This window comes from Dromaius novaehollandiae, chromosome 3 (assembly GCF_036370855.1).
Source record: "Dromaius novaehollandiae isolate bDroNov1 chromosome 3, bDroNov1.hap1, whole genome shotgun sequence".
NCBI classification, from domain to species: domain Eukaryota; kingdom Metazoa; phylum Chordata; class Aves; order Casuariiformes; family Dromaiidae; genus Dromaius; species Dromaius novaehollandiae.
This window is the reverse complement of record NC_088100.1, coordinates 123,872,784-123,885,571: the sequence shown is the minus strand read 5'-3', so window position 1 is coordinate 123,885,571 and position 12,788 is coordinate 123,872,784. Positions and strand designations below refer to the sequence as shown.

The 12,788-nt window shown below is 39.4% G+C and overlaps 1 protein-coding gene across 8 annotated transcripts in view; it reads left to right on the top strand.

The window, feature by feature from the left end:
- Positions 1 to 12,788, top strand: part of PAPOLG (poly(A) polymerase gamma) — a 40,760-nt gene that overhangs the window by 18,053 nt on the left and 9,919 nt on the right. For 4 of the 8 annotated variants that reach the window (XM_026094636.2, XM_064510033.1, XM_026094638.2 and 1 more), the window contains 5 exons: positions 370 to 476; positions 560 to 786; positions 1,625 to 1,696; positions 2,216 to 2,302; positions 3,112 to 4,455. In XM_026094636.2, coding sequence (XP_025950421.1) covers positions 370 to 476; positions 560 to 786; positions 1,625 to 1,696; positions 2,216 to 2,302; positions 3,112 to 3,210 — 592 coding nt within the window. In that variant the 3' untranslated portion in view covers positions 3,211 to 4,455. Of the gene's footprint in view, positions 1 to 369; positions 477 to 559; positions 787 to 1,624; positions 1,697 to 2,215; positions 2,303 to 3,111; positions 4,456 to 12,788 lie in introns of those variants that run through there. The other 4 variants (XM_026094639.2, XM_026094637.2, XM_026094633.2 and 1 more) reach the window with 3 other exon arrangements.

The following is a 12,788-nucleotide window of genomic DNA, read 5'->3' as shown; positions in this document are numbered from 1 at the left end:
TGTATTGTGGCCCAGTTCGGTAATGGAGAAGTACTATGCCAAAATACAAAATTTTGCAGGCATATATTTATGGAGCAGATAAAATTGTTAATAGCAGCACAGAGTGCTGGATATTCTAGATGGGAAAACAAAACTAGAACATGAGGAGTCGGCTCCACTGTGTGCAGAAAATACTTAAATTTACAATATGAAGTTCAGCAAAATGAAGATCTCATGCTAGATTACCTACTAGTTTGCCTTTGCTCAGCAGAATTGTGATGATGAACTAAGAAAGTAGTCCTCTGTCTTGCTTAAACTCTTGAAAGTATGTGCAGTATTTTGTAAACTAACATTTTGTAAGTCAAGCATTCAAAAATTTGATTTTTACAGAAATGCTGGAATTCAAAGAGCCAGTGGTGCTAGCGGTAGAGACAAGATGCTTAATGTAGCTGTTCCATCAGTGTCTAAGGGATTGTCCATTCCAGTTATTGGTTCAAGTATGTATTAAAGTGGTGGGGGTTGGGGGGAATGCAGTCTTTAGTGTCATTGTTGGACTCTAAAAGCTGGGTGTCTCCTACAGAAGTGGAGACTACAGTTACAATAAGAACATCAGGACCTCCGTGCATTGGTTGCACCATTCCTACAGTAGTAGGACATAACACAATTTCTCGGCTTAGAACACATCTTGCCCAAGGACAACATGAACTAAATGGGACTCCAACTACAAATTCTATGCATGCTGCACCTAAACGACCTCACTCGCCTACCTCAGAAGAATGCCCCAAAAGACCAAAAGACAGAGAAAAGGTAAAAGCTTGCGGGTAGCTAGGCAGGGAACAGTTTGAAATAGTGCTAGGTACTGTTACAGAATGAATAGAGTAACTGAGAAGTCAGAATTGAAGCATAATGATAGTTTTACTAGTTGTAGGTATGTGAAATTGTCTTGAATCTAATGTATACTACTAACAACAAACTCTTTGAGATCTGACGCTAGTCTGTTCTGATGATACAGTTTGTAAATACTGTTGTACTTTTTTTTACACTGTGCTGTCACTATCGGTTGCTAAATGAACTGGCCCATCTGGAAGCAACTCAAAACAATAAAGAAAACATTTTTAACTGTCTAACTGAAAAGCATGTGAAGCTTATAAATTTGTAAGTACAAGCTAATCTTGTTCTGGCAGATAACTTGAAAGCCTATTCATAGTTTTTTATTTAGAAATAAATCTATTTAACAGACTATCTACTACTGAAAAGACAAAACATGGAGTTGGTTGTTAAACCTTGTTTTCATGGAAGCTTTAGAGTAATGCTTGTGTTTTAACATTATACAGAAAAAACCTGTTCTTGTTGATTTGACTTCCTCTTTGAGGCAGAGGCAAAGAATGAGAAAAAGCTCACATTTGGCACTTGTAATTCTGAAGGCTCAGATTCTTTATAAATTAGATATTTCAAGTACAGGTTTCAAGGCTGAGTAACAAGACTTAGAGACCTGAGATTCCTGTATGGTTGTAGTCTTTTTGCTTAAATGTCACTTTAAGAATGTCTGTTGATAGTTCTATTATGTTGATTGGAAGCTGTACCCAAATATGAAGATAACTTTAATGTAGCAGTTATTTTGTGTCTGTGTATTCTGTTCTTCTAGTTAATTGGCCAGGATTCAGCATTCAAAGATGGTGGTAATCCAGAAGACGTAAAGAGAAGATCTGCAGAAAATGTAATTTTGAGGTGGTTTTACTCAAAGTGGAGTAACTGAAAGCCTGAATGTTCTAGTGCCCAGAGTACCTCACATAAATACTGCATTTACTGATGTAAACAGAAATATGCTTTTTAGTGTAGCTTATCTCAGTCTTCCCTTCTCAAATATTATACTCGTGTGACTTACCTGTCAAGTGTTACCACTAGATAACATGGTAGTGTGAAGACTTAAGCATTTGACCTCTCAAAGGGTAAAGAGCTGTACACCAAGTGTAGTTTGCTACTGAAGCATAATCTCTTGAGGGCATGCCCTCAAATCAAGATATGGTCTTGGTAGCAGCACTTTCATGAAGTTTGAAATATCTGAAATATTTTATGCATGCTCATGGGGTGTCAAAAACCTTAGTATTTTCCCTGGTCTTAGAGGAGGTGGAGGGTATCCATGCATGTATGTATTTAACTGTCTCTTTTAATACCATGAATATGATGATACCATTTAATGCATCACTTCTATGTTTTGTTTTTCTTTTCTTTTTAGGATGGCCTTGGAGGAAAATCCATGCCTATTCCAATTATTGACACATCAAGGTCACAGGTACTATCTGTTGTGCCCTTATGTTCACAGGTAAATCAAAACTAGAATCTCCATCACATGTACAAAGATTATGTATTGTTAACTTCTGTAAACTTGATTCTTCTGGATAGTTGGTAAGCTTTGCCTATCATGCTTCCAGCAAATTGAATGGCTAGACTCTAGCACACAGTGAGCTTCTAGGTTTACTTGCAAAAGTTAAGCTATAGATTGAAAGCTACTGCACTTGAATAACCATGTCTACATACACTTGAGCACTGCCACAGTTTGTCTCCCAATTTGCTTTTTTTTCTTACCAAGGGGGAATGTATATTCCTTGCAGATTCTTCATAAAGTGCTCTGAGCCTGTCATTATCTTAAATATTTGTATACCAGTTTCTGTGACAAGACTTGGAAGCTCTGAAGAATATAAGTGGCTTTCTCTCTTCTGTGAGATGTGAGATTTTGTGAGACTGAGGGTTGTAAAATGAAGTAAACTCTCTAGTAGAGGTACCCCATATTCCTGATGTTTTCCATGGATCCCAGAAGAATGCTAGTTTCCTCTGTTATGCTGTTAAGCAACTCTTTTCCTGACATGATTTGAGGCAACTAATTCCTGAGGGAAGAATAAGTATGCAGAGGGGAAATGCTTTATCTCTAAACTGTGGTGGTAAGCAAACAAGTGATATGGTGGAAAACCAACCTTCTCTGTAAGTGTTTAATTTTGGCCATGCTATCTTGGCAGATAATGGTGCTATTCTATCAGTTTAGCTAAAAAAGGGGTTGTTTATCTGCTACTGCTTCTGAATTAATGCATTTAAAACTTCCTTTTCTCCATGGCATCCTTTTTTTGTGTGTTGTAGAGGCTTTCCAGTAAAGAGCTACCAGATTCCTCATCTCCTGTTCCAACAAATAACATTCGTATTATTAAAAGATCCATCAGACTGACCCTTAACCGGTAACAAAAGTGTCTCTTCAGGTAAAGATGATGTGCATTTGTTCAGTGGTTCATGATATCAGTGTGTCTTGCAGTTACTGTCCAGCAAAGTATGGAGGGTTACTGTTACCATATTGGAAGTTATTTAAATATAAACTAGCTAGTTCAACATTCTTATTTGCATTTTGACCTGCAGATGCTGTAGGATACTCCTATTACTGTGTAGCTTTTCCAAGATCGCCTACTGACAAGCCACTGTCTACAAAATCATGGTGTTTTTTGGTTATTTTAGTATTGTTAGCTTAGATGCTTGCTTCCTTTGGAACTACTTTCTGCATACCTTCGCAATAGCTGTCCTTATTAGTCTCTTAAAAGTCTTAACAGTCACTAGCTGAAAAAGCTTGTGTTGAAAAAGCCACACAAAATAACCTGTACTGTGACTTGGATTCAGAATGCATGTAAACAGGGTTTATTAGTCACTGGAACCACATTCTGGTTTGAAAGTGTGTATGAACATGCTTGCATTTGTTTATGCTTTTCTAGTTAATGTAGATATACTGTTCTTGTGATCTTAAATTATTTTCCAGTTTGGCACATGCACTCCTGTGCATCTATCACAATGGTGCTCAGCTTCTACAGGCAGTAGCTTTCCACTGTCTAGCACAGCCATGCACTACACAAGTGATATGTATTGCCTCCCATGGAGGCCCGTAAATAATCTAAATATTGAAGAAAAAGCAACAGAGGATGCTACCAAGGTACAGAGATGGTAGAAATGTCTCATGCCATGTTACTTCATTTTTGTCTTAAGACTGCTCCAAAACAAGACCTGTTTTTTTCTGTTTTCACTGGGTAGCAAAGCTAAACTTGGAACACACAACTGAAGGTATGCTTAAACATTAAGACAACTGAGGCTGTCATGACACTACTACCTACCTGCAAGCTGCAGTCTTGAAAGTGATTGGCATGCAGAAAGTGGTATTGGGGTTTCACTGAAACCCTGGAGGTCATTCTAAATGGTTACATGAAAACTTGTAGTAGTCTTAAGTCAGGTTTTGTAAACAAGCTGATGATACTGCTTACCCAGTTAAGTACATCGGGGTTTTTGGGGGGTGGGGAGAAATTCTGATCATATGAAAGAAATGCTGTGCTATCTTCCTATTGTAATTTCTTTAGTTTGTTTTTTGTAAATGAAGTTGTATGTTTTTTCCAGAGTATTTTTGTATGTACTGTAAAATACCATCTTCAAAAGAGAAACTTAAAATCTGTAGTCTTTTCTTAGTATTTTTTCTGTAGGTTAGATGTGCTAAAAACTAAGCCCTAACCTACATGTTGGGGGGTGGGGAACAAATTGTTCTGCATAATGTTAACATGCTAGAGTCAATTTGATGTGAGGAGACTGGGAACACTCCCTGCCTGCTTCTGATATTTCCAGGCTTTGGATTAAAATTCTGTGAATGAGTAGTGAGTGCAGTCTGTAAACTGAGTTGGTAGCTGAAGTCCCAATTTGCTGTTTGGGTGATAGATGCCCCTGGAACTTCTTATAAAAGGAGCTGCTCAACTCAGTTGCAGCTCAGAATTGCTGTTCATCTTAAGCATCCACTGGAGTTCATCTCAGCTACAAGACCTAGGGGCTTTGAAGGAACAGGGAGAGGTATGTCCCTTCAGTAATGTTTTCGCTACTGCTAGTTTTCCAAACTTGTGGAGAAAGCATGATTGTTTAGCACAGTATACTTAGTAGTTTTTTCTTATTACATCTGACTCCTAGTTAGCTTCAAGTGCAAGTTAGCTTTTATAAGTCTTAAACAGGGCAGTGGCACTCCACAGTTGTTCTGAAAGCTTTCTAAATTAAAATTGGTTTTAGTGGGTTTGGGAGGTCCTCTTCTTGCCTCTTCTCCACTCCTCCCCTCAAAAAAAAGAAAAAAAAAAAAAAGCAGACTTAGTCCTAGTTTAACATTACTCAAACTCATGTTTAAGTGACTTAGCAGAACTACATCTTGAGTTTATAAAATAGTTCCTTCAATTTTCTAACTTTGTTTAAAACCCTGCTCTTCAAAATATCAGGTCTGTGTACTAACTACAGTATGTATGCAACTTCAGCACCTGCATAGCAAAGAAAAAGAAAATCTTTAAATTTGAAGGAACTAAACCTGCACTAGGTGGTAAGGTAAACGGCAAAGCAAATATGAAAATTGTGTTTTGTAGTAGTCTACAACCCTGTAATATTAACATGCTTTTAAATAAACTCTTCCCCTTGAGTCTTCTGACTTGTATCAGAAGCATCCTTCAGCAAAGTCTCTTGATACTTTCATCCAAATAATCTTTGGCTGTTTTGCATGTACATGTGTGCTGGTAGAGGGATTATGCAACCAGTCTCCAAAGTTAACCTAACTAATGGAGGTTGAGGTACTTACCTTCACATAAGTGGGTTTTTTTAACTCTTGCTTTGCAGTTTACCTTCCAATTACCCTTACTTCAAACCTTAGGAGCAAAGAAATATTGAAGAAGAATGTTTAGGAGGAAGGATTTAGGTTGTTACTGGGACTTGATCCAGCCTAGGTGAGATTACATACTTTCTCTTGACGTAGCTGACTCAGCACTTGGTGCAGCACACAATGACCTCACCATTCTGGGGTTTCCCTGGCTATTGCAGAAGTGCAGTACTGCCCCAGGGCCGTATAGTTAATGTGGTGCTCTGAGCGCTTCCCTTTGCTTTTGATGTGTTAATGGTTATATTTCTGCTTTTCTGACTAGAGTTCAGATGGTAACAATTCAGTTTAACATTTTTCTTGGTTTATGGACCTAGTTCTCTGTTAAAATAACTGAAGGTAAAGTTACTCTTGTATAAAGACTCAATGAGGTTCTTTCACATCAGACTTTCTGCAAATATTACTGTCTTCTATCTGCTTTCTGAACTAGTTGCTATACTTGTGGGTTGGAGATAAAAATGGAAGGGGTGAGGGATGTATGATCCTTAAAAAGGACCACTTCTAGTTAAATAGTGTATGGTTAGTAACTTGGGCAAGACATTCCATCACAGAATTTAATGTCTTCTGCAGTTTTCTGTTTGTTAGGTATTGGTGAAGAAACAGTTGATGTGAAGTCATCTACATTTAGGCTGTTGTAGCAACTAAGTGACCAAGTAACAGAACATTCAACTTTTGCTTTAATGAGTAAAAAGCAAAGAAAAAAGGTATTTTGAAACTGTTATTCTTGGTTTTCTGGTGGTGTTAATGCTGCCTTTATGTAATACTTTCATGACATAAGCTTAATAACCCAAAACCAAGTCAAAACTCCTAACTGTATTTTAGCTATTACCTCATCGCACTTCTTATAAAGAGCCTGGACCTGCATTATTCCAGTAACTGAAAGGCCGTGGTTGTAGTATGCTGAGGGAGGGGGATCCCTGACCTACTGCTAACGATGCTGGGACGGAGGCGCTGTGCCCTGGCCTGAAGCAGAAATCATACCACTGTAGCAGGCATTTCACTGTTCCTGTGAAAGCAGCCCCCTTCCTCTCCCGCGGTGGGGTTGCATGCCACTTCCCCAGCCGGCAGGCCGGGGGAAGGAGGGGCTGCCTGTTCCTCACCTCCCTGCCTCCTGTGGCCCAGGCTTCCTGAGTGGGGAGGCGGGTTTCATGCTCTCAGGCCAGCAGTGGGGGCGGCCGGGGTGCTAAGAGCTGCGTGTGCAGTGACGGCACCCAGCATGTGACAGCACCACCACCGCTGCGCTCTGAGGGCGGATGGGAAACACCGCTGCGGCCCTGCGCCTGCCTGCCACCCCTGCTTGCTAGCCTGCAGTACCGGCGGGTGGACCCTGCTTTCCCAGCTGCTCTGCTGCTGCCTTGCCTTTCCCAGAATCCCACTAAGATGAGTGTGTCAGGGTGTTTTCCAGCTCAGGAAAAGTCCCAGGAGCTGGAGCCGAGAAGGAGGAGCAGTGGCCTGGGGGTGCTGCTGGACTACCTCCCTGCTCTGTCAGCTGACCTGGGCGCTGAGCTGTGAATGCAGCCCAAGGGCTCAGGTGTGCCCCAGGCTGCTGGACCCAATGTGTTGTTACGGGGGGGGGGGGGGGGAAATCTCTGCAAAATAACACCCTGGCAGCTGATTCTTCTTTTGTTTTGGCAGATATGCCCTGTTGAGCTCTTAGCAGTCTGACCTTCAAGAAGTTGAAACTGAACTGGTACTGCTCATTGTTGGGCAGTTTCTTTTTACTGGGAAGACCCTGTCTGATTCAGCCTGCTCCTTGCCTATTCTCATCTAATTCATATCTCTTTCACTTCATCTGGTCCCAGGCTCCAGCCCATTTTTCTTTCTCTTGATATTCTTGCATCTTCCTTTCTCACCCAAATCCATCTTTGCTTCCTCTGTATTTGAACTGGGTGGTATTTTGTTCTGTGCTAATAGGATGAAAGCAGTGGGAGTCTTGAAACCAGAGGAGAAATAACCTTGATCTTAGTTTTAGTGGGTGGCAGCATGGCAACCAGCAGCTACCGCAGGGACCATCCAGCTCAGTCTCCATGATATGTGCAGTGGAGAGAAAATGGCTGAAGATTTTAGCTGTTAATCAGGTCTGGCAAGCATGTGTAAGTCCAAACTTTTCAAAGGTTCAACACAAGCCCAAATGTGTGGCTTTTCAAAGGAACAGCAGAAAGTCCACTAGTGATACCAGTGCAGTCTCCATGCTAAAGTTCATGTCCCTGCTTCTGAAATCTGAAGAAGAGTTTCTTCAAACAGTTTTAAGAATTCTTTGAATATAAGTAAAGCGGCATATTTTCCTGATGCTTCATTCTTAGAAAAGATTGAGTCATTTTTGTTCTTTCCTAAAAAAAAATCAGCTGGAGGCAGTGTATGTAATCTTATCCAAAAACAAGTTCTGGCAAGCTTAGGGTCTTAAAACAGGAAGTATTGGCTAGCCTTAACTAACCAAGTGTACTGATGATAACGCAACAAAAATAGTGTAGTTAATGCTATAGCAAGTAGGTGCTAAAGCTGGAAAATGCTAGAATTTTGTCTCTGCGCTTTTAATTCTGTCTTGCCATATGGCAAGAACAAAGTGATCATTAAGCACTATGTCAAAGTGCAGACAGAGGAGATTAAGATGAGGCTTTGAATATATTGTAATTTGTAAATACTTCATTGTGTGACTTAGCAATGTTTCAGTATTTTTGTTGTCTTTAGGATTTGTTCCTCACTACTTTAATGTAGAACTTGATTACGTACAACCTTTCACTACTGAGCAGAAAAGCACAAACTTGACGTTGTGAACACTACCACAAAGACTGCTAATAACTAAGCTCAGGAAGTAACTGCTTCAGTTACATGTTTTCTGCTCTCTCAAATCAGGCAGGCATTGGAACATCATGAATCCAGAAGTTGGTTCTGTTTCTAAATCATATATACAGAACATGAAATCTTTCAGTATTTCTTGAAGACCTGTAGCTGGCCACTACAAGTTCAGGGTTTTCTGTCTGGGTGATATAGTGTGTGTTAATTTTCCCAACTAACTTTGAGTGTTTTTAGAGGTCTTTACCAATGCTGTACCTTTTCTGCTGTGTAGTGTAACAGCTGTTTGTAAAACAATTCAATGTAGTTCTCTTGCTTAATGCATTTACAAACAAAAATCCAATCTGTCAAATTATGAGCAATGGGCAGTCATATTATAAACAAGCACTATGTAGAAAATACTGTAAAAGTTAAATCAAATGGGACAAAAATTACACATCTGGTAGCATTTTGAGGAAAATGAGTATGTTGTAATTGACAAAGTACTAGTGATGACAGGGAGAGGGAATCCCCTGTTTTCTTCCCCTTTTTCTTCCACTAAATAAATCATTGGGTTATGCCAAGTGATAAGTTGCATAAGTACAGAGATGTCTACTTTTTCTATAACTCAGGGTAAATATTTGGCATATGCCTGTAAAACTATAAATGTATTTAAGTTTATGTTCCTCTTACAGCATTAATCAAGTGTCTTAATTTTCTGTCCTGTTCTTATGTGTTGTGGCTTGAAGTGAGGGAAATTCACAAAGGGTAGTATCTCAATTTTCTCTAGACTTAATGAGCTTGCTTAAAGCTGTTTTCAGTTCACTTTTCAGTAACAAATAAGCACAGATGAATTGGCCCAAAGCTCAACAGTGGAGCTGAGATAGGAGTTCGTACGTTCAGACTCAAGCTTGCATGTGTTCAGCCATAAAGGTCATACCTAATTGCAGTGGCTGTGATGTTGATGGGGAAAACCCTGCTATGCTTCTATTTGTCCCTGTGCTAAGGTCTAAAACATTGAACAAGAATAAAGCAACTACTGAGATAAAAGTTTAAGACTTGTGTTTAGAAACTGACCATAGGTTTTTTAGTAACTCCTAAGCAAAAGACTGGATTACTGTCTCATCAGGTCATCATCAGGTATGTGAACTTGGTTCTCTTTTCAGTCCTTGTTCCATTTGCTTAGATTTTGTTATTCAATTAGTTATTAAGGAGAGCTTTCATTGAAAAACATGAGATGATCTTCTGTTTGATCAATAATGGATGCAGCTAACACCAATGTTTGTTAAAAGGTAACTTCTCATCTGAAATAGTTGGACAGAGGGTAAACCAGAGTGCCCACCAGATGTTCCCGAGAATAAAATTTTCCATTAAGCTGTGATAGTATTGTGCCCTTTTTTCCAAGGCTTTCCCTGACAGTATATCAACATTTTTCTCAGCATTTATTCTTTACAACATCTCTGAGAAGTTCTGTTATCCTTGCCCTAACAGATGAGGAATGTGAGACACAGAGCTTAATGATTTATGAGGGGTCAGGCAAAGTTTGTGGCAATACCAGAAACTGAAGCCAAATTCTGTAAATATGCAAGATTCTAAGTGTTGTTTGACCCTTCCTCTTTAAAGTCACTTTGTCCGTGGCTACTATGGGGATTCCCAGTACACATTAGTTACTGTATTATTGCATTCAGCTAAGAAGGATTATTGTAACTATCTCTAAAGAATGTAACTGTAACCAACTATTTAAGCTACTACGTATGTGGTTTCTTTCTTTTTAGCCTGCTATTCTTTCTTACAGCTTTTTAAAAGCTTGCAGTTTAACTTTCTAGTAGATCTGCCAGACACCCTGCTAGAGATCTTTCTTGTAACCTTCCTGCCCTCTTGAGCAGCTGCTGCAGCATATCACCCCAATTCCCATGTGAAGGGTGAATGTAGCTCTTGACTGAGCAAATCTCAGCAGAAGCCTCCAGTTAACTTTATAAGAAGAAATTGCATATCCTAAGATAGCATTTCAGCATAGGAGGTTGCTTGCTTGAAGCTGTGCATTAAAGCACAAAGGCCTTATGCATCACAAAATAATGTCGAGGAACCCCATGAATTGCAGAGGTTCTGTTGCTTGGTGACACCTGAATCCCCAAGATCTGTGTGTTAGGTACTGCAGTACTGAGCAGCAGAGTGCCTAGGTGTTGCTGTGGGTTTGTCTCGGACTCACAACTGTAATACGAGAATTTGAGCCAAAACTTATTAAATTCAATGCAAAAATGAACTCTTGGCTTCAGCAGAAGCCAAATGCCTTTATTTAGGAAAGGGATGTAGCTGCTGAATCAGGTAGGTTGCATTATTAATGCTAGCTATATGAACTAGTATCTTGTTTCATCTTTATGAGTTGGTAGCCATGTCTCTCTCAATACTTAAATGAATGGTATGTTTGCATGGCTATATATTTTGTCATTCATGGACAAAATTAAGTGAACTGAAATGGAAATTTTGTCTGTAAATATGTGCGCGATTGGGCTCTTGACATGTCAGCTGTACTGCAGTGTTATGAATGTTTTACTACATGGCCCCAAAACTTAATGAACTTATTCTTGTAATTAAAGTTCATTGCACTGAACAAGCACAATGAACCCAAGAATATGCCATTGCTTAAAGCCTCTCAAACAGAGGTGGAGAAAACTCTCAGTTAGGGGAAGCTGGCATACCCCATCTACAGCTTTAGGAGTGTAAGCCTTCCTACATTTCCTGACTAGAGCTGTTAATCAGTCTCTGCTGCCTGAGCACGTCATGAGGAAAGATGGAGACACTCTTATAAGGGAAGCCACAGAGAATTCTGGCTCCCCTCCATTTTACTCATCCAGAACAGGAATTTATAAAGATACTAAACTTCTGTTGTTAAAGCATTGCTATGCACACTGCATTAGAAAGCTCAGAGTTGGAAGACAACCAGCATGTGTTGCAAAAGATGAAAGATTTGTGCGTTGGAAGCTTATGAAGGGGAGGGTATTGCAAGAGAAAACTGGACAGGATTGTCAGAGGAGAGGTCCTTGTAGTGCAGTTATGGTGACTTATTAAGGGAAGGGGAAAAAACCTTCAGTCTGTTAAGGAGTAGCCACATTTTTTTGTTTTCCTGAGCCATAATCAGGTGGGTGTGGTTTTTGTTTGTATTTTGTTTTGGGATGTTCTTGATGCTGTCTTTATCCCCAGCCACTTGAGTCCTTTTCCCTCCTCCTGGCTGGCACCCTTTGGCTTCTTCAGTTGTGGTGTATCAAATATATGCATAGTTAAGGGACTCAATGCTCTGGGAACAAAAATAACATTTCACTTATTTACCTCTGATTTTTTGTTATTGCAAACTAATTCCAGGGATGCTTATGAAGCAGGGTCGCTGAGAACACAAAAATAGGTTGTTTATAATATATAAAGGCTGGGAGAAACTAATTGTTATGCTAAATATGACTTATTCTGTAGCTCCATCCAGCTATGTATTTTATTCTGTTTTTCCATTCTTCCAGGGGACCCTAGTAAATATTCTTTCCAGCAGTGATAGTAATGAGACAGTAATTGTCTCATTAGTAAATTATCTAGGCAGCCTTCTCTTCACTTCCTACATTTCTGGTGTCCTCCAGCATCAGGACAGAAGCATATGTTAGTGCTAAATCATGTAAATGAGAAGTCTGTGTGCATTACAAATAAAAATGTGTGAGATCCCATGTTTTTTCCCCTTGACCAGTTATAGCAGTGCTGTTTTGCAAGTAAGGTTTTAACTGTGTTGCAAGGGTAAAGTCCTGAACTGACCAAGTCTGTAGTAGCTGGGTCACCTGCCACAAAGTTGTTTGCGATGTAGATCATAACACTTTTCTTTCTGCAGATAACCCTATAATTGCATATCTACAGCAATGTTTATGCTGGAAGTATTTGTATCAACACTGAAGCTTGAAGATGCACATTCATGGAACAGAAACAATCCCATGTGTAACCAAAGTAAAAGGAACCTAAATTCTTTTTTTTTTTTTTTTTTTTTTTTTTTTTTTTTTTTTTTTTTGTAAAATCCAGTCACTAAATGGCAGGAGTTTTGAAGAAACATTCTAATTATTCAAGATTACACATTAATGGGCTTTTAGTGTCCTGAAAACTCTGACATCACCCGCTATTGGGGAAGGAGAACTAGTAGCCCTAGCAGATGCAATAATATAACACAGCCAAGGGGCTGTGAAAAAGACAGTATCAGTCAGCATTAATTGCAGTTCTGTATGTTCAAGTTGCATGTTTTTAATAACTGTCTGTGTAATTCGCAGCCATTTGCCAAATGACTTCAGGTGGCAAACCTACTTGAAAAATAAAGGTT